This window comes from Xiphophorus maculatus, chromosome 15 (assembly GCF_002775205.1).
Source record: "Xiphophorus maculatus strain JP 163 A chromosome 15, X_maculatus-5.0-male, whole genome shotgun sequence".
Taxonomy (NCBI): domain Eukaryota; kingdom Metazoa; phylum Chordata; class Actinopteri; order Cyprinodontiformes; family Poeciliidae; genus Xiphophorus; species Xiphophorus maculatus.
Genome location: NC_036457.1, coordinates 13,725,202 through 13,744,972, shown reverse-complemented (window position 1 = coordinate 13,744,972; position 19,771 = coordinate 13,725,202). Strand labels below are relative to the sequence as shown.

The 19,771-nt window shown below is 39.3% G+C and overlaps 3 protein-coding genes across 5 annotated transcripts in view; 2 read left to right on the top strand and 1 right to left on the bottom strand.

Annotated features, from left to right (window-relative positions):
• The first annotated feature begins 509 nt into the window (after positions 1 to 509).
• On the top strand, positions 510 to 9,345 carry LOC102223376 (dihydroxyacetone phosphate acyltransferase-like). Its single transcript, XM_005800293.3, has 16 exons — positions 510 to 624; positions 2,720 to 2,920; positions 3,019 to 3,195; positions 3,829 to 3,958; positions 4,074 to 4,201; positions 4,788 to 4,863; positions 5,007 to 5,158; positions 5,364 to 5,494; positions 6,422 to 6,663; positions 7,024 to 7,281; positions 7,358 to 7,437; positions 7,786 to 7,926; positions 8,192 to 8,291; positions 8,371 to 8,464; positions 8,587 to 8,648; positions 8,737 to 9,345. Exons 1-16 carry the CDS (start codon positions 613 to 615, stop codon positions 8,787 to 8,789), a joined length of 2,037 nt encoding a protein of 678 aa, XP_005800350.1. The 5' UTR covers positions 510 to 612; the 3' UTR covers positions 8,790 to 9,345.
• Positions 9,346 to 13,510: 4,165 nt separating this feature from the next.
• LOC102232971 (protein FAM228A-like) lies at positions 13,511 to 16,852 on the top strand. Its single transcript, XM_005800247.2, has 6 exons — positions 13,511 to 13,709; positions 15,040 to 15,225; positions 15,304 to 15,381; positions 16,041 to 16,235; positions 16,343 to 16,430; positions 16,577 to 16,852. Exons 2-6 carry the CDS (start codon positions 15,046 to 15,048, stop codon positions 16,657 to 16,659), a joined length of 624 nt encoding a protein of 207 aa, XP_005800304.1. The 5' UTR covers positions 13,511 to 13,709; positions 15,040 to 15,045; the 3' UTR covers positions 16,660 to 16,852.
• A 123-nt stretch (positions 16,853 to 16,975) lies between these two features.
• LOC102223116 (intersectin-2-like) overlaps positions 16,976 to 19,771 on the bottom strand; it is a 34,741-nt gene continuing 31,945 nt past the window's right edge. For 2 of the 3 annotated variants that reach the window (XM_023347626.1, XM_023347627.1), the window contains 5 exons: positions 19,610 to 19,731; positions 19,435 to 19,517; positions 18,724 to 18,807; positions 18,464 to 18,637; positions 16,977 to 17,608 (listed from right to left, as the gene is read on the bottom strand). In XM_023347626.1, coding sequence (XP_023203394.1) covers positions 17,457 to 17,608; positions 18,464 to 18,637; positions 18,724 to 18,807; positions 19,435 to 19,517; positions 19,610 to 19,731 — 615 coding nt within the window. In that variant the 3' untranslated portion in view covers positions 16,977 to 17,456. Of the gene's footprint in view, positions 17,609 to 18,463; positions 18,638 to 18,723; positions 18,808 to 19,434; positions 19,518 to 19,609; positions 19,732 to 19,771 lie in introns of all 3 variants that reach the window. The other variant, XM_023347625.1, reaches the window with a different exon arrangement.

The following is a 19,771-nucleotide window of genomic DNA, read 5'->3' as shown; positions in this document are numbered from 1 at the left end:
GGAAATGATGGAAATATAAATTACAATGCAACAGAGATTAAAGCTACTTGCACTCATTTTGACAAAATCTATCCAAAAAGTGGAACATCAAGTAATATAAAATTGTTAGTGTACGTAAGAAATTAAGGACAGGACCATACGAATGGGTGAACGCAACACACCAAAGATAATCCTCACAATAAAAACAGATTTTTGAAATTAAAATAAACAAACTATGTAGTTTGTCCTGTGTGTCTTGACCTGTGATGGACAGGTGACTTGTCCATGGCGTCTCTAGTCTAGCCTAATGACAGCAGAAGATAATCACCATTGGAATAAAAGAAGGTTATACAGTGAATAAGAGAAACACTTTCATCTTGTGAACAACTGCTGGAACTACACTACATCTCTGCCTTTCAGGGGACCCTCAGGTTATTCCAGGGCAAAAATAAAGAGCTGCTGGTTTCAAGCGGGCGGGGAGGAGTTTCCGAAATTCAGCAACTCTATTGGCTTGCGGCTCATGTTGCTTCAGCTGCGAGGCATTTGCTGTTTTGTGTGGAGTACTGAAGAGACAAAAACCGAAAGTCAGAAAAAGGATCGTCAACAGCAGGGAAGGACGGATTTTTGTAAATAATGGCAAACACGGTAAGATACCTTGTTAGTATGGCATTAATATGCTCTTGTATTCAGCCCCGACATTTACCGTACCCTAGCCGTACCGTACCTTTTTACTGTTATGTTTACACGAAGTTGTATTGCTGAAGAGAGTATAAGTAATGGTTAAACCTGAGAAAATAAATGAGCTGTTAAAAGTGCAGAACAGGGTTGACTTTAGCTGCTCAAACTTTGGCCCACTTAAAGTTGTTCAGTGTTTCTAAGCACGCCACTTGTTGCTTAATAGGCAGCTATTTGGGTCATAGTACAGAACTGAAAAACCTTCTGGGTTACCTCGATAACCTTAGTGCTTTACATTGCTTAACACCAAGGAAAGGTTCCGTTTAACCCCCAAATATCCCTCCGCCTAATAATCTTAAAGCTGTACAAATTATTTTCTCAAATGTGTGTATTGTACGGAGCCCCTAAGGGGACATGGAGAGAAAAAAAAGGAAAGAAATCCCGACTTATTATCTCGAGATCCCGACTTATTATCTCGAGATCCCGAGATTCCGACTTATTATCTCGAGATCCCGACTTATTATCTCGAGATCCCGACTTATTATCTCGAGATCCCGACATTTCTGAAAAATCGCGAGTTACTTTTTTTGGGGGGAAAGGCATGTTTTTATGCGGTAAACGTGGGGGAGTGTGTCTACATTGATTATGGAGGACGACTTATATCATTTTCTGCGGTCCAGAGATGTCCCAGAGGAGGATATCATGCACATGCAATTTAGCGTACATCCATCGGTAACCGTGAAGCTGTCCAGAGGACTGTAGCTGGTTATTAATGAATTCTACCAAAACTGCCAAGTCGGAAAAGGACTTGCGCCGAATGAGTCCCCGCGCTCTGAAAACTCTCTTCAGATGTCTCTCACTAATACTAAATCCATGTCTGCTGTCAAGCGCTGATTTAATGTGTTTATACTCAAGCCCAAGCTCGAAATAAAAATCTATATATCTACCCCCACAGATCTACATAACGACTGTGATTAGGTCGTTATGTATTGATGTCGGGATCTCGAGATAATAAGTCGGGATAATAAGTCGGGATCTCGAGATAATAAGTCGGGATTTCTTTCCTTTTTTTTTCTCTCCATGTCCCCTTAGGGGCTCCGTAGTATTGCAACACATTGCCCTACAAAAAGATTTTTAAAGTTCTATAATGTCATAAAAGTAAACTTAGAAAAACCTGCAGCATCAGGCGAAAATAAAACGGTGCACGCAGCTTTCTAATTTTCTGATTGTCCACAAAAATACAACATGGAGCACAAGGTTCTCAGCTATTTGAACTATAAGAAAATTAATTTCAATAACCCCATTCAAAAAGCAGTGATCTTAGTCATCATAAGATCACTGATCACTGATTTGGTTTAATTAATTTTGATTATTATGGCCTAAATTGAAATTCAGTTTCACTGTTTGCTGGAACTACAACTCTGCCTTTCAGAGGACCCTCAGGTTATTCCAGGACAAAATAAAGATGGCCAATCAAGCAGTGTTACCGTAGTGATTAAACCAGGTATTGATACTTTTGCCAACAAAGGCAGGTGCCAAGTCCTGCTGGAAATGAACTTGTCGACATCTGCGTGGACTTTAGAGTTAATAAAACACAGTGAACCAACACCATCGGATGACTCCAAGCCATCACTGATAGTGGAAACGTCACACTGTATGTCAAGCAGTTTGGATTCTGTGCCTCTCCACTGTTTCTCCAAACTCTTTTCACCTTGATTTGTGAATTTAATGCATCACGTTCTTGCCTCTGTAAAGAGGAATTTGGAACAGTGAACAGCAGTCATTTTCCTCATTAGCCTAGGTAAGACACTTCTGACAGCCTCTTGATCAGGAGTGCTTTACCACAGGAAATACAACAATTAAGTCCACCTCTATGTAACTTACACCAATTTTATTTATATTCCTTGTACACTTTTTCCTTCCATTCCACTTTCCTGTAATAACCAAATCCATATGCTTTCTGCATGCTCTTTTTGCTTCACACATATTTTAAATGTGATCATAATGTAGTGTTATGGTTGTTAAAAGTTAATCATTTTAACACAAACATTATTCTCTCCTCCAGTATAGAGTCTTGGATAAAGTTCGTCTGCAAGATGAAGAGGAATTTGTGGACATCCTGGAGGACAAGAGACACTGCAATGACTTGAGATTTGCCTTCAGGACCTTTAGTCCTCCACCGTATAAAGGAGCGCCCGCCTGCTCCTCTGCTGAACTTAACCAAGCCGTGCTGGAGTCTCAGTATCTTCGCTACGTTATAAAAGAGGTGCGATTGAGCAATCCGAAAAGTTGCAACCATGTGAAGTGTGACGTTGTAGCAACATCGGCAGGCAGTCTGACTTCAACCCTTCTTTCCCTGCTTAGGTTGCTTTGGAGACGGAGTCATCTGTGGAGGAAGTGAGAGACAAAGTATGCAGAATTATGCGGGAAATGTCTCAAAACTTGCAGCTGAGGTTCATCAGGCTGATGGCGTTCACATTCAGAAAGGTGTTCAAGAGACTCTTCAGTGCCGTTTATGTCAACATGGAAGGACTCCAGGCGGTGAGAATGAGATGGGATTAATACACTGAATACCATTTTTTATTTTTTTGTGGTTCACTCACACTGATGCATGAAGAAACTTCTATACAGAAATAAGGATCTACTCTCGATGACGAGATTCTTAGGCGCTCTCTCACACATATTTAAACTGGCCCAAATATCACATGAAATTGCCAATGTTCCAGGAGTTACAAAGTACAGAATTCTACATTTAAATTGTAGGTCGTGTTCAGATACAGAAAAAAAACCCAAAAACTGCTTTGACACATGTGGGAGGTAGTATTACGTTTTTGATCTCTGTCATTGGTAACCAGTGCAGTTTTGCTTTTAAGTATCTTTATTTCCACCTGTGCACTAAGTGCGATTGTGTCACTTTATCTGTACAAATAGAAAGTAGTAGTGTCAACTTTTTATCAGTTCTTATGGGATATTTCTTTTTTTCTTCTCTTCTGATATGAAATAATGTTCTTTTTTTAAAGATTCCAGTCTACTGTAGAAGTAGAGGAGTTACTGTTGTGTGGGCTACAGTCTTTTTTTTTTCGTCTATTGCCTTTTGATATATATTTTGTCAATACTCATCAGTTGATTTATCAAACTAGATGTTTTTTTTCTTATTTCTTTTCTTCTTTGCAGCTCCAACAAGCCACTCAAGAGTTCCCCGTTATCCTGATGCCCAATCACAGGAGTTACATCGATTTCCTTGTTGTCTCCTACATCTTGTTCAACTACGACATTCCAGTGCCCGTAATTGCTGCAGGAATTCGCAAGTATCTATTCAGTTTGGACTGATCCATTATAATTAAAACAGTCAGAAATTATTCTGACAAGCAGTCTCACAGTTTTCTTATCCTGTTCTGTTTTGTTTTTCCTCCTTAAAGCTCTTGCAGGGATGAAGATTGTGGGAGAGATACTGCGTCGGTCCGGGGCTTTCTTTATCCGACGTGCCATTGGCTCTGACAAACTCTACTGGGCTGTGCTGTCAGAATATGTTCGAACAATTGTCAGAGTAAGGCATATGATGATTTGGTGGATGATGTAAATTCAAGCTGCTTTAACTACAGTTCCATTCAAAAAATAGATGTAATCATAAAGCAGACAGGTAGAGCTTTGTTAAACTAGTTTTTTGTTGTTGTTTTTTTTACACCAATTTAGCCTCTAGCATAGACCGAAATTTTTTTAAAGTTAATATGAGGTTCCAGAGGCCTAATGTTGGCCTCCTTTAAGAATAATTTTCCTGTGGAACACCAGGTTTCAGCTGTCTGACCCAAACTGTCATCCTCAGAAAAAAGAAAATTTGTTAGGATGTTCAAGAACAATCCAGTTACCACTCTCTGTTCAAGTTATGCTATAAAATGGAGACTTCTGGAAAACTGCTGTTCAGTTTGAAGCATGTTTTGCATTAACCTGGACTTGGAGAGTAAACCAAGACTGAAGTTTCTGTTTCAACATTGACATCTTCAAGCTATTACTAAGATTTGCCCACAAGGAGAAGCCCATGTTGGCCACTGTGTTTACAATAAGTTGATCCCATATCCCCACTTCAGTTTTTGACATCTAAGAGACAAACTAACATTTTGAAATGTTTTCTGTAGACAGGATTTGCCCCTCTGGAGTTTTTCGTGGAAGGTCTCCGGAGTCGAACACTGAAGTCCCTCCCACCGAAGTTAGGTGAGCTCATATCTGTCGACGCCATTTAGTCAATTCTCCGTTTTAAAGAGTATGTCTTAATATTTCTACTACATTCTGATCTTTCTTTTCTTTATTGGGTTCTCTGGTTCCAAATGCATTAAGGTATCTGGAAATGTCTGCAGGTATGATGAACATGATCCTGGAACCATTCTTTAAAGGCGAGGTGTATGACATCACCTTGCTGCCCATCAGTATAAGCTACGACCGGGTGCTGGAGGAGTCGCTGCTCGCACATGAGCTACTGGGTGTCCCCAAACCCAGAGAAAGCACCGCGGTATGACCTGCTATTTTTATAAATCCATACAGCTCTCAGAATGTATTTTCTTTAAGTTCCTACAGTAGGTTTGCCAAAGATCACAATTTATAAACACAGAAATAGGGTGAATATAATACCATCATTAGATCTGGTCTGAGATGATTCATACTGCACATATAGGCAGTTTTTCCCTTTGTTATGATTGGTCTCATTCTCTCTGCAGGGTCTACTGAAGGCCAGCAAAGTTCTGCAGGAGAACTACGGCTGCATTCACGTGAACTTTGGCCGTCCCTTGTCTGTCCGACAGCTGTGTGAGGGCAAGATAAATCGCTGCCAGTACAACCTTATACCTAGGTAGAGAAAATCACCTGCTGAGCATATATAGTTCACTAGTGACCTGCAGTATCAACAGCTTTTTAAACAAAAACATCCATATTTCACATATTTGCTTTGCTACTTCATTAAAAAAAAAACAAAAAAAAAAAACTGATTTAAATATATTTCACTTAACAGACCAAATCAAAATGCTGCATAATTTTTGTGGCGTAAGGACAATACTACTCGGGTTGTAATTGAAAGTTTGAAGGTGTTTCTTGTAACTCTGTTTATTTCCTCTTGAGTTATTCTGTAAGTACAACCTTAGGCTGCAATTGTGGCTTTAAGTCTTTTGCCCCGAAACGTAAAAATGACTTAAATTTTTGCACAAAATAGGTGGGTTTCAGTCAGATTAGAAAGAAAACATAAATTTTCATGCATTCCTATTTATTACCAGTTGGATGTAGGACTGGTCTTTTACTGGGTCACACTAGAAATTACCTCCCTGGTTTTCTGCAGCCTCTTGCAATTTGTTTTGTTCATTATTGCCCTGTTTTTAGTATCTTCCATCTTTCTATCAACTCTTCCCATTTTCCTGGTTCCTGTTGAAGAAAAGCATCTCCCCAGCATTATGCTGCCACCACCATTTTTGACCAAAGAGACACATTCAGGGTGACCGGCCAGAGCACTCTCTTTCACATGTTTGCTATGTCCCCATCTTGGCTTGCAACAATAGTTTACAAATTCTCCTGCCTGACCTGTGTATGGGTTTTAAATTTAGAGCTCAGACATAACAAATGGGTTCTCTTGTAATGTAACGTTTAAATATATACTGCATAAATGTCCAAGAAACTGGGAAAAAGAAACATTGATGTAGCTGGAAAAACTGTAGTCATTTAAATTTTAAATTGGCTGTAGTCAAATATGATGATCTGTCTCATCCAGCTCTCTGTTCCCGTTGTACAGGGATCTTCCTCAGAAACCCAATGCAGAGGCCCAAGCCTGTGGAAGCTGGCTGGCTCATATGATTGTACGGCTCCAAGAGGAGGGCGCTCTGACCAGCCCCTGGTCTCTGATGGCCTGCATCTTGCTCCAGGTTCCTACTACAGTCTTAACAGAAGAGGGTCTGCTGTTTCACCAGCTCACAGAGCAAACCCTCTGGCTCAGGAAGCTGGCACTGGATTTTAGGGCTCATCTTAGCTGGCCTGGTGGGTGTAAGGTGCTTTTCACATATATTCTACAAATGTTATTGTCTTTTATGTACAGGTTACTTGCAGTAAATGCATTTATAGGCTTTTTGACTTATGTTTTCCTTCAATGGCTAGTAGGTGGCATTTGTTTTGGCATGTGATGGTGGAGGCCACACAGTGAGGTAACACTTTCAGGACAGACGGGTTCCTTGATCTGGTCTGAAGTAGATCAGACAGATTAGATGAATGTGAGTTGGCACAAGTGCTCACGCTCACTTAGAGCATATTCACTGGATTAAAGCACTTCTAGTGATTTAGGACTAATGCTAAGAGTGCAATATCTGAACTGTTTTTTTTTTTGTTTGTCTTTTTTTGCAGAAAAAGTCCCAGATTCAGATGTGATGTCTTCCACCGTGGCTCTCCATCGATCTGTTGTTTACCGTAAAGCGGGACGTGTCTATTTGACGCGAAACGATGAGCTTGAGCGGAAACACTCGATAGTCCCAGAGGACGACATGATGAGGACGGCGGCTGCGTTCCTGATGCTGGCTTCATACAGAAATCAGTGCCTGCATGTTTTTGTGCGCCCTGCGCTGCTTGCTTTGGCCATGAGTATCAGAAAAAGCACAAGGAAAGGTAGGGAGGTTGGAAGGACGTGACATCATTAACTTTTTATAGTAACTCATGTAAATAGCTCACTGTCTGTTCACAGATGAGCTCCTCACATGCTTCTGCTTCCTGCAAGAAGTTTTCTCCAACGAATTTGTTTTCATTCCTGGCAAATCTTCTCAGGTAAATCCCCTCGTTGTCAGCTCAGATGTTCATTATTCTTTAAATTAAAATGCTTGTATTAAACTCAACATGCTCTCATGGCAGAAACTATGGGGTGTAGCAGTACTACAGTGCTACACATAGGACTTAAGTACCAATGTACATGTACATTGGTACATTTTTACCCAATGTATTGACATTGGGTAAAAATGCCCAAATGTCAGTACAGAAATTTGAACAAACACATTTATTTGTTTTTTTTAAATTAAATGACAAAGTTAGTTGATTTGGGGCTGGGGGGGACTCCAAAGATTTCCACAAATGTTCTTTTTTTATGAGCATGTTCTGGTTTTTTTTCCCAATATGTAGGACTTTGATGAGGCATGCTCTCTGCTACACGAATGTAAAGCAGTCCATGTCAGTCAGTGGGAAGTGACGGATTCAGACACGGGACTGGAGGTGTTGTCTTTCCTGCAGGAGCTGCTGAAACCCTTCATAGAGTCCTATCAGGTGTCCTTTACAATCTGTGTTACTAATTAGGATAATATCAATTTATTTCAGTCATTCAATTCAAAAAGTGAAACACGCAGGTTAAATACACACAGTGATATATTAACATTTTTTATTTAATTTTGATCATTTATGTTTGTCTCATAAATCCCAAATTCATTTCTTTTTTCAAAAAGCAGAGATAAAAAGGGGATTTTTACATAGAATGTTATGTTAAAATGATCATGCCTGAAGATCTAATATGTATGTATTTTTTTATGAGCAGCTGATGTTCAGATTCCTCTGTGAGGAGAGAGACTGTGTATTCAGAGAGAAAGACTTCCTGTCTGGTGTGCGAACTCTGGCTACAAAACTCATCGTCTCAGGTAAAAAAAAAAGAAAAAATGACAACTGCCCTCCAGCTGCTCACAAATCAGTTTGTTTTTGGTCTTTTTTTTTTTTTAGGGGAACTCCACACCTATGAAGCCCTCTCATCGGACATGCAGAAAAACGTTTTGTCATCGCTGCGGAGGCTGGGGGCCGTCAGTAAGATAGAGATGTGAGTTAATGAGATCAGGCCCTGAAAATCTGTTTTATTTAATTTAAACTCACTTTATTTGGTGGTTCAGAAATTGCGTTATTACAACAGTTATTCAAGATTTTATTCTTGCCTGATTGCAGATCTGAGAATAATGAATATAAAGTGAACAAATCAGCTGTGAGAAGAACTGGAGACATGCTTGGTAAGTGTAGTAAAAGCCCCCCACCACGATCACACCAACAAACTACACCCTGACATCTCCTGGGTATTTTTTTTTTTTCTTGCTGCAGCTGGAAGAATCCCTCCGCAGATTGTCCAGGCTGCACCTGATCCCAGGCTGTAGTCTCAGCTGGAACTGATCCATTCTCATCACTTGATAGCGGACTTCTGCTCTTCTGGGGCCTCTACATATTTTTATACCTCCCTGCTAATGCCGGAAGTGTAAAACTAAACTTTGTACCACTGTGACTGAAAAATTGCTGCTTAAACACAAATTAGGGATAGTAAGTCAATGAAAACATTTGAATGAATAAATCATTTTTTCATATTTATTAATCATGTCATGATGGGGTTTTTTTTCATTGTGATTTAATAGGTACATGTTTTTACTAAAAATTTTTTCACCATGCAAAATTAAGTCAGAAACCATATTTCTTAATAACAAAGCTTAGTGAATGTAAAGCTGTGTGAAAATGCTAGTTTTTGCCTAATACATTTTTATAAAACTGACACAAATGTTAGATATTCTAATTATTTTAACAAGGAATTAAGGATATTTTTTAACTAGCATTATCAATTCTCAGTTCTTTAATTTTCTTAAATGTATGTTAGATTTATTGTTGACTGACTGTGAATGAACAACAGGGCACTTTAAAAAATAAACCGGATTAATTAAGCCAGTCACTGTAGAGGTCTTATTGAGTTGAATGTTTCATTGTGCTTTTAGTTCCTTGAAAATGAACTTTTCTAATTCTGCTTTGTGTGAATTGAGGTTGACATCACAAGACGCATTAAAAATGGACCTAAAATAGCGTTTTGATACATTATGGGTGAACAGTGACTTTCGAGAGGTTTTGACTTGATTTAATCTTCATTAAATAACTTTCAAAACCAACTGAAAAGCCCATGAGGTGACGTTGTGCAAGCAACAATCTAGATTTAAAGTGAACAGGAGTATTTTTATGAAAAAGTTGGAATAGCACCTTTTAAGATAAGATCTCAACTTTGATTTGTTTGAGAGATTTATTTTCATTTCAACAAAATCAAAATGGGTATAACAAAACGCACCATAGGTAGTGGTCCTCTTCCATAACCAAGTAAGATGGTTGACTTCAACAGCAAGTTAAAGCCAGTGGTCAAAGGTGTCCCTCCTATCGGATCAAACCCATCAAGTGTACCTTTAACCTGTGACCAGTTCAGAGAAGGCCTCTTAAGTGCCACTTAAGCAGACAAACGCTTATCTGTACACAGGTGGCACGTCCACCTTGATGCGTAAAGCGCTGACAGGGTCTTGACAGAACACCGAGATGTACTCCAGCACTTTGCAATTCAGCTTTTTCTCGCTCTCCTTGGCCCTGACTCGCTCCTTGTCCCACCTCTCCTTCTCGCCGTTCATCTGAGAGAAGAGGTTGATCTGGATGGTGCGCAGCGTTGCGGCCAGGATGTAAAAGCCTCCCTGCAACATGTGGCAGAAGGCGGCGCCCACACTGAGCGCCGCGCCCATCAGGTTGGGCACCGTCTCGCACACTACGCACAGGCCCTCCAGGAAGTGCAGCGTGCCTTTCTTGGCCAGCGGCTGCTGCTGGCCCTGGTGGAGGTATCCGTGTTGGAGGGACGGACTCTGCTGGGCATGATTGAGCAGGTACCGCGCGCAGTCGGCGAAGTGGGTGGCGGCCCTGCGCAGCGGGAGCAGGGCCAGGTACAGGTGGCAAGCGGCTTTGGTGAGAGCATGGAAGAGCAGCCGCAGCTCAAGCACGGCGTTACCTGGAGATAAGACGGGAGCCGGGTCAGCTGGAGACTAATTTAACTCTGTGACTAGTGTCACAAACCATTACAAACAGTGTCTACTGCTGGATTAAAGGCTGCTCGGACAAACCCATGCTGCTATCCATGCAGAACAAAACAACCAATATTACAAACTTAAAAGAATTCACAATTTTTTGAGTTTTTCCAACAAGGGTGTGTTTTTTTTTATTTTTTTTTTATTTTTTACTTAACTCTAATAACACCATAATATTTTAAACTTTAAAATGTGATGACGTGTTCTTGTTCACCTGTTCTAGTCACATAAATAGGAAGCACAGATCCACTGTTTGTCAGCTCTGTATCAGATAGTCACTGAAGTTGATTTAATCAAAAATAAACCCATTTATAAGATTAATTTCTTTGTTTTACCTTCTAATACCAACAATAATTGCAGCCAAAGTAAGTCAGCAACAGCCTTGCCACATATCGAAGTGAAACTCTCAGATGTCTACCAACAGCTTTGACCTACCGTCTATGAAGCAGACTATCCAGAGTAGGGCAATACTCGCTGCCAACCAAGTCCACCAATCCATGTGGCCTCCCCCCTGTCCCGTCCCGGATCCACCAACAAAAAGAAAGTAAGAAGGAAGTGAAAAGATATGCTATGACCTGGCCAAGCTCTGCCCCGCCTGTCTGTGCGCAGTTAATACCCAAACATGTCACAGGCGCTTTCTCTAAAGGTGTCCAAATGGTCACCTAATAAGAACTCCTTAGCTAATAGAGGTCGCATTAAGACCTTAGACCTCCTGCAGGCTGTCTCGACTGCCTGCTTTTGAGGCCTGCAGCTCTAAAGAATCTCCAACCATGACATCTATCCTTGTTGTCTCTTTTGTTTTAATGTAAAATTATCTGCTTTGTCACCTAGAAGCATCCTTACATATTTAAATGTCCAGGACCCCAGGTTCATTGCTGGAGTATTAATGTTGATGTCTTGAAGGTGACCTCTAAGTTCAGTTCTGTTCCCAGGCTGTGCAGGCATATCCTTTCAATAAATCGAAATAAAAAGTACTGACAAATTTTCGTCAATCTTTTTATTTTTATGTGGACAGGGTGGTATGACCATCTCAAAATGATAAACATCAACATCAGCCAACTTGCTAATGATGATGTATATTGATTCAGTGGAACTACACTAAGAGCTCATGTAAAGAAACTAACTGTTGCGATTCAGATGTCACATGTTTGTGAAGCAATCCATTCATTAACTCAGTCATTTAGCTTCCCAGTCGTGGCATGAATGAAGGAAAGGAGGGTAAATGTGTTACCGCAGCTTATGGCTTTTGGCAACTCCTGGACATGCATTTTCTTTTTCTTGTGTTTTTAACAATAAAAACGAGAAAAATAAAGTTTTACGTCGACTACCGTAGTAGTGTTCAAGTAGAAGCAGAGTTGAGATAGCTCTGGAGTCTGCTGGGTAGGAAAAAAGGAAGTTTTACTTGTAATGTGCACATTACAAGTAATAGAGAGAATATGCAACATGCTGCTTTAGTGTCGAAAGTTATCTATATTACTTTATTGGCTGTCTTATTTTGAAATTATTTTATTAACATATTTATGAAAAGACCTGTTCAAAAAGAAGAGGGGAAACCTCCAAATGGCAGCCCCCATTAATTTTGCAGTCATTGCAAAGATTCCTGCTGGACGTAAGGGATGAACTCTACTGGGCATGATGGATCATGTACCACCCTGTTGATCAGCTAAATGGGTGGGAGTCTGGTGCTGCAGATCGATGGTACAAGTGGTTTTGGTGAGAGCATGGTGATACCTCAAACATGGGTGATTTGGAGACTGATTTAACACTCCGACTCGTGTCACAAACCATTACAGACAGCTACTTACGCTGGATTACAGCCTGTGTGTTGTAGGATGACTTCATTTGATCAATGATTGCTTCCAGAAGAAAATTACAAACACTGCCAACTTTTACATTTGCAGAGACCTTAAAAGAAAATGTTCCACTTAACTTCATCTCTTTCAATATGTTCAGCAATGTGTGTTTTTTTAAGAAACTAGAATTGGGGGATGATATATATGGTTAAAAAGGCATTTTTAAAAGTGTATTGTGGATGCTTTTGCTTAAGGGGAAACAGCAGCCCTGCTGAAAAAGCTGAACTTAGGTAAAAAATTGAATGGCATAAATTTACTGGATTATTAAAAAAAATTATATAGCTCAGTAATTTCCTTCAAAAGAGGAATAATTTCAGATTCCTTAGTTTATTTTAATGATTGTGGTAGACATGCAGCTAATAAAAACAAAAAGTTTAGTTTCTCAAAAATAATTTTGCAACATACAGTACAGACCAAAAGTTTGGACACAACTGTGTGTCCAAACGTTTGGTCTGTACTGTATGTGTTTCAGCCTACACCGTCACTATGAAATCTGGTATGAACTGTAATTGGTTTTGTATTTGGTTTATTTTTGGTTATTGATTTTCTTTGCAATAACCAAAAATTATTTCTTTGTGTTGAAGAGCTTAGTTATTTGTGTTCCCAGGGTTTTGGTTTAGATTCTCATCCTATGATTAGTTTTTTGTGTTTTTCTGCACTTCCCTTATATGTAGGGTGTAAGGAAAAGGAAGAACAAACAATGCAGATTTCTGCTTTTGTTTTTAATTAGTTTTGATCCTCCATGCCCTTTGTGTGGATTTCTCTGTTTACAATCTGCCCCAGGGCAGCTGCGCCTACAATCCAGCAGTCAGTGTGTGAATGTGTACTTGAATGGGAATGACTATTTTATTGTAAAGCAACTTTGAAGGTCCTGAAAAGCTCAATATAGGTCTCATGTCATTTCGTTTCATTATTAGTAATTTTCCCTCAACTCCTCTGTTCAGGTTCTCTTCCAGCTGCACTGTAAAGTATTCACACACGGTTTATATGGAAGCCTACATAAATAAATGTACAATTTGCTTAACCGCGGACGCTTTATATGTAAACAGGTCCAGTTATGATCCAGAAACATACGTTTCAATAAGGCCCAACCAGATTGAGACGTTCAAATTCAAAGCCTTTTAGGTGCGTTCCGCGGTCGTCATGGTAACGGAAAGCTTAAGGTTGGTAGGACACCTGGAGGCTGAAAGGAACCTTGGCTCCCCCCTCCTTCCTATGCAAGTTAAAGTCTGTTCTAAGACAGTCGGAGTAGTTGGAAACCACACGTAAGCTCTAGCCTGTGTGAGGATATTAAGATTTAATACTGCGACAAAAGACGAAGAGGAGGAACACTTGATTGCAAGTAGAAACGGTAGGTCGTAACGTTCGCCATATTGTGAGTGGCAAGTGAGCTTCCTGAACAAATGAAACTCTAAAATTGACCTTTTAACTATTTTTCGATAAATCGTTTTTAATGTACGGTATTTTGTGTTCATTTTGGTATCAGTCGTTGGCACTTAAGTTCAACGGTATCAGCAAATAAAAATGAGCGTTCAACCACTTTGAAATGCCACGTGGGTACAAACTTTAACTCAAATTTAATTTACCTCTGAAAATATTTCAGACCAGTTAATTTAAATGATTTTATTAAGTACCTAAATTGCATTGTTCTTTTGTTTAGTCAAAACTTAACATCAGTTTTATCTAATTTTTTTTTTTTTTTAGGATAAGTAAGATTTATCATTTTCCCTTGTCCATTTTGACAAGCACAATTAATTTCCTGAAGGGAAAAAAAAGTATAAAAACTGGGGTTGTCTGTGTGTGTGGTTGGGGGGTCGGGGACCTAAAGAAGTCATACAGAAAAGTGGGCTTTTTATATTGCAGCAATCTAAAACGTGGAAAGTGTAGTGAGATTATTAAGCAAAATGTCACAGGACCTTCCATTTTTTCAGCAAATAGCAGAAAAAGATTCCACAGCAATTTCTATATTTCAAAATGATGATGCTGAAAGTTGAAGGTTCTGCAATCAAACTTTAACTTTCTGATTATGTATAGTCTTACTGCACTTCCCATTGTAGTTTACCATAATTTTTCTGCATGTACTTTTGTGCTCCTTTTCCACTGCTCTAATTAAGAGTACAAGCCTGTAAATTCCTACCAACTAATAATTTATCACCACTCTCCGAATGTCAGGGAGGTTGTGTGTGGGGGGGATGATCTTGCTGAGCAGCTAAATGAATAAAAAGATCTTAGGTTTCTGAGGGATGCTGCAACTTATGTTGGACTACAGGAAGAAACACATTGAAGAAACAATTCTGAACACACTTGAAATAACATTCATGTTCTACTTGCAACATTTGCATAACAAAAGTAAGCAGATCATGTTTCCAGGCTGTGATGGGCTGTATCTGTTGTGCTGACTACAGCTCTCCCCTGCTCACCTGCGTGTTTATGCTCCATGTTCTGTGAGCTCTGGGTGGCATTCATTCAGTGACGGATTATGTTTCACTCCGACCTCAGCAATTTCTATTTTTTTATTCCTCTATTTTGTATCTTTAAACCAGATGTGGTAGCAAACCACTTTACCTGTGAGCTCCTGACTAGGATCTGCTTATAAACAGTTCTCAGTATCTGGAGATTAAACTGATCCCTTTATTCAAAAGCAGTAACAGGCTACCTAATTCATACAAATTATGTTTCAGAACTACATGGCTGCTGTGAAAGAAACCACAGAAAGGAGATGGAGTATAGCTCAGCCGAGTGTGAGGGGAAAGAGCAGTTTGGCGTGTGTCAAACCGGGAACATGGAATCTGGTCCCATCTCTTTGCGGGCCAAGGTACAGCTTTGAACAGGATCAGCTCTGTCATCCCTCCTTCAGGCAACTGCAGGTACTACATTCATCCCAGCTTAGTGTTCCTGACAAAGAAAGCCTGTGTATTTTCCTCACTTCTTGTGTTATTGCTTAGGCTAAGGTAAAAGAGGAAAACGAGGAGGTACAAGAATTACTTCAGCGTTTATCAAATCGAGAAAATGGGTTCATGAAGGTAGGGCCTTGAAAATGGTTCATTTGATCTGACATTTTGCGTTTTGACAGACCAACACACATGATTGTGAACTGAAACAAAAAATGAAACATGGTTTTCAAAAGTATTTGCAAAACAAAAGCATAAGAGCTAAATGAACATAACAAATCTCAGGCTCAAAACTCAGAAATGTCCATAAATGCTTTTCATTCAACCAGTCTGAGTCTGAGCTATCTTGCAAAGAAGAATGGCCTAAAATTTCAGTCTTAAGATATCCCAAGCTGGGACATCTTGTGTCCTAAGACACAACTATAGCATTTTCTGTGCTATAGTTGCACAGAAGGTTGTTCTACATTTCATTGGACCAGGGGTCTGAATACAAATATATAACAGGCTTTACAGATTGTATCTTAAGCAGCGGAATGCCTGCATTCCGTTTTTACATCAGCTTTTTTGGGTTAAGGTGTCAAAAAAGTTGGTAAAGGCATGCATCGTTTTCCTTGTTCATAATAAATGTCCTACTTCGTTTTGATGCATCACACAAATTCCACCCAAATACAGAGAAGCTTATGTTTGCAATATAACAAAACATAGAAAGAGTTAAGAGGGATCTGACACTGTGCAACCTATTCACCTGCTCCTCTTATTCTGGCTGAAATCTCCCTCTTTTTGTTTTGTAGGAGAAGGAGTCTTTCCTGACTCAGAGAAAGATAGAAGAGCTCAGGAAGAAGGAGCTCATACACAAGCGCTGGACTGAAAACGTGTGGTTTCCCATCCAGATGAGGGTGGAGAACCATACCGCCTCCTGCTACTTCATGGACTCCATGAGACACCAAATCATGCACAGTCATTACCTCCTACACTGTCAATCTAAGGTGAACTCAATTGTGGTGATCACTAAAACATCCTTCTGTCATCAACAACATAAAGAGACTTAAAACATGCAATGATCTGACAGTTACATTCTCTCCTCCATCCATAGATAAGAACATCAGGCTCAAGGGAGATACGTCAATTAAATCTTCAATTAAAAAAAAAACTTAAGAGACCATCTTCTGCTTGTCAAGCAGGTAATATGAGTTATATCAGTTATATCAGGTAATATCAGTTGCTAGCTTAATAAGTTAGATTCTAAAACCTGGTGAAAAACAAAGGAATAATTGTGTTATGCTTTATTATGTTACGTGTTCTATGCCCCCCCCCCCCTTTGCTGTAGGATCTAAACCCGCCTCCAATAAAACCTTGGAGCGACCTGAGACTGGTTCCTCTCTTACCAACTCTCTGATGTCTCAAGACTAACCAGCTTCTTCAGACCTTATAGTCTCATCTGTTTCCTACATTCATCAATGCTCCAGAAAAGGATGAAGTCAAGGAAATCGAAGAAGCTGCCGGCTTTCTAGATGCGAATGCTTCCAACCAAGAGGTTTACCGCATCTAAACTCACCCTTACCAGTGACTGCATCCAAATAAAACCTACTTATGTTGCTAACTGTCACGTAAACTTTCATTTAAAGCTACCTTTGAGAGCTTCAAGAGTCAAATAATTGAACTACTTGGTAACAGTGAAAGGGACAAAAACAGTTTCATTTATTCTACTGTGCACATTTATTGGTATATTTTCAAATGAAATTTGAAATTCTGAATTTCAGGATTACAAGTTGAAGCTGTGTGCAACATCAGGTGCTGTGTACTACTGCATATTGACATGGAAGGAACTGTGCAACTATATGTATATTTGGCAATGATGCTTGTGACATTTCATCTCTTCTGCTGGTGATAAAATAGCCCTAGTCAAATATATTGGTTAATATATTTAGTTGCAAAAATTGATCCATTTATCAAAACTATATGGTTTGATTCAAAAGCTTTTTTTTTTCTTTAAAGATTTTGATTTCACTGTGAATAAGAAAATATTGGCAAATTTCTTTGCTACATTTAAGACTGGAATTGATTATAAAACATCTTGATTGCTAATGAAAAACACAGTAGGGACAGCAGAACCCAGACTATTCAGCTGCATAATTTACAACAGACAGGCACTTTCAGCACATAAATCTCCTCCATCAATAAGCTAAGGGTCAGATGTCCAATGGGGTTCATTTGGTTGCCTCGTACAGCTGGAGGTCCAGTTTGACCGACACTTCTCCAGTTGGGACTTCGTGCAGGAGCAGGCGACGGGTTGCCGCTCCTTTACTGTCCATGTCTTTCTTTATAGTCGCCACAGGAACCTCAGCGCGACCCAGAAAATCTGAAGGGAAAGACATCTGTCACGCCAGTGAGCTGCTTCAGACTTCATCATCGTCAGCTGCTTCTAAATCTCAGTTGATTGTGAATATTTGAGGCTAGCAGGGTGGGTGTTTGATTAATTTTGGTTTAGAACAAAATTGGTGAAAAGATGAAAACAGTAACACATAAAAATGACCCTTCCGATATTATTTTGTCTAAGTTTTGACTGTAGGATTACCTGCACATCCCTTTTATATGGAATTGTTAATGTTAGGGTAATACTGTGGTTTAAATGACTTCCTATTTATTTTCTGAACCAGAATTACTTTACAGTATTACTTATGTAAAAATAAAACTAAATGTGCAGCATTTATTTTTGGTGTAAGCTTTAAAATAAACATAATGAAACATAAAGTTTCAAATATGTAAGTACACCCATTCACAGACTAATAATCTGTTATTCAGCTTTGGCTAAACAAAATAGTTCATTCATCTAAATCATCACATTTACCAGCTACAATTGACAGTTTGTACAATAGCAAAATCCAGTCCAGACAACACATACATAAACTGTAGATTTGGACAACAACATATTTTATGGCTTCCTTTATTTTTTTTTTGTCTCTGTTCACTTTCAATAATTTAATTTTTCAATTTCGAGATCTTTAATTAACCCAGGATACAATTAAAGGAAGTATTTACATATCTAAGACAATCCTTAATTATTGCTGCTTTCAAGTTTGTGTTCTCTCTAGAAAGTACTGCTAACTTAGCAGCTAGCTGATCCTTTATCTAAACAAACCTTGCTGATATGTCTGGTAGATTGTTAGAAAACGATTAAAGGCCGACACATCTCATGTTATCACATATCACTGACCGTCGGGTGAGAATTGGTCTTTCTCGAACACAGTGATGCTCAGGACGTCCTGGTAGATGTCTTTGATGAAAAACTGACAATTGAAGTTCCACTTTGGGTTCAGAGTGTCCAAGACCGGCCGTGACGTGTAGCACTGAGCCCCCATGGTCAGCTCACAGTATGGATTGCTCTTACCTAAAGAGAGAGATAGATTTCAGCTTCTCTTAACATTGATTATTAATTTATGAAAACTGATTTGCCTTCTGTTGTTTCTGTCTCACCGTTGGGCTTGCAGGCCTTCAGCTCCTGAGCTTCTATGACCGTCACCAGCAGGCGACCGATTCCACTAGACTTTAAGGAGCGTGCTGAAATAAATAGGAAAGGATTGATGTAAACAAAGGACACATTTTGCTCATTGTGTAGAGCAAAATTATTAAAACAGGTTCTTATATCATGCAATTCAGTCTCAGAGTTTGAAGAGCTTGGAGTAAAAGCTACATATGTCCATTACAAAAAATACTCTAGTAAAGGAATTTAATCTTTGTGTATTTTTTACATTTTGGTTCATGTCTTTACATTGGATTTTCTCAAAACTCAGTAAGTTTCAGTCTTTTTTTCAGTGAGGATGGTGTTTGCTTATGAGGTCTTCCTAAACATCTCAAGTGTAAACAGATTTAACCATTTAGTTAAATGTCATTTAAGAAATTACAGATTTTACATGTGCATTACTGTAGTCATTTCATGCCTAAAGGCAGACTTTGCAAAACCTGAGGCTCTGTTGGAACAGAATCTGCCAAAATTGTTCAAGTTGTACTTATTCAAGAACTTGTTGCCTTGTTTTGTTCAAGTCAATTAAATTTCGATCTAGTCGTCATTCATACAACACTTCTAATATTTTTTAAAAACGTGAATGCTTCTGCAGGACATTTAAAATCCCACTCAAGTTGAACATTCAGACAGATTGCAAATGCGCCCAATAGCATGTGTTTAACCTTGGTATGCCTTCTCTCTCTTTTTCTTCTCTGTTTCTATGAAATGTTCAGAGGCTGCTTTAATTTTTTGGACCCACGCTGTCCTACCAAAACAAAGAAGACATGTTAACACCCAGGGGTATCATCATTACTACAGGTCATAGTGCTTTGAAGAGCAGTATCCGCTCATGGCTACCTCTCGCTTAAAGTCTCTGTTTTCAGGGTGTAGACGCGGTCAATGTGTGAGACGTGAAAGAGCGGCTCTTCACTGGACGGGTCCGCCGGCATTTTTACCAAAACCTCATTGAGAAACAGCGGCTGGGAAGACACACAATATGTAAACACCTAAAAAAATTTT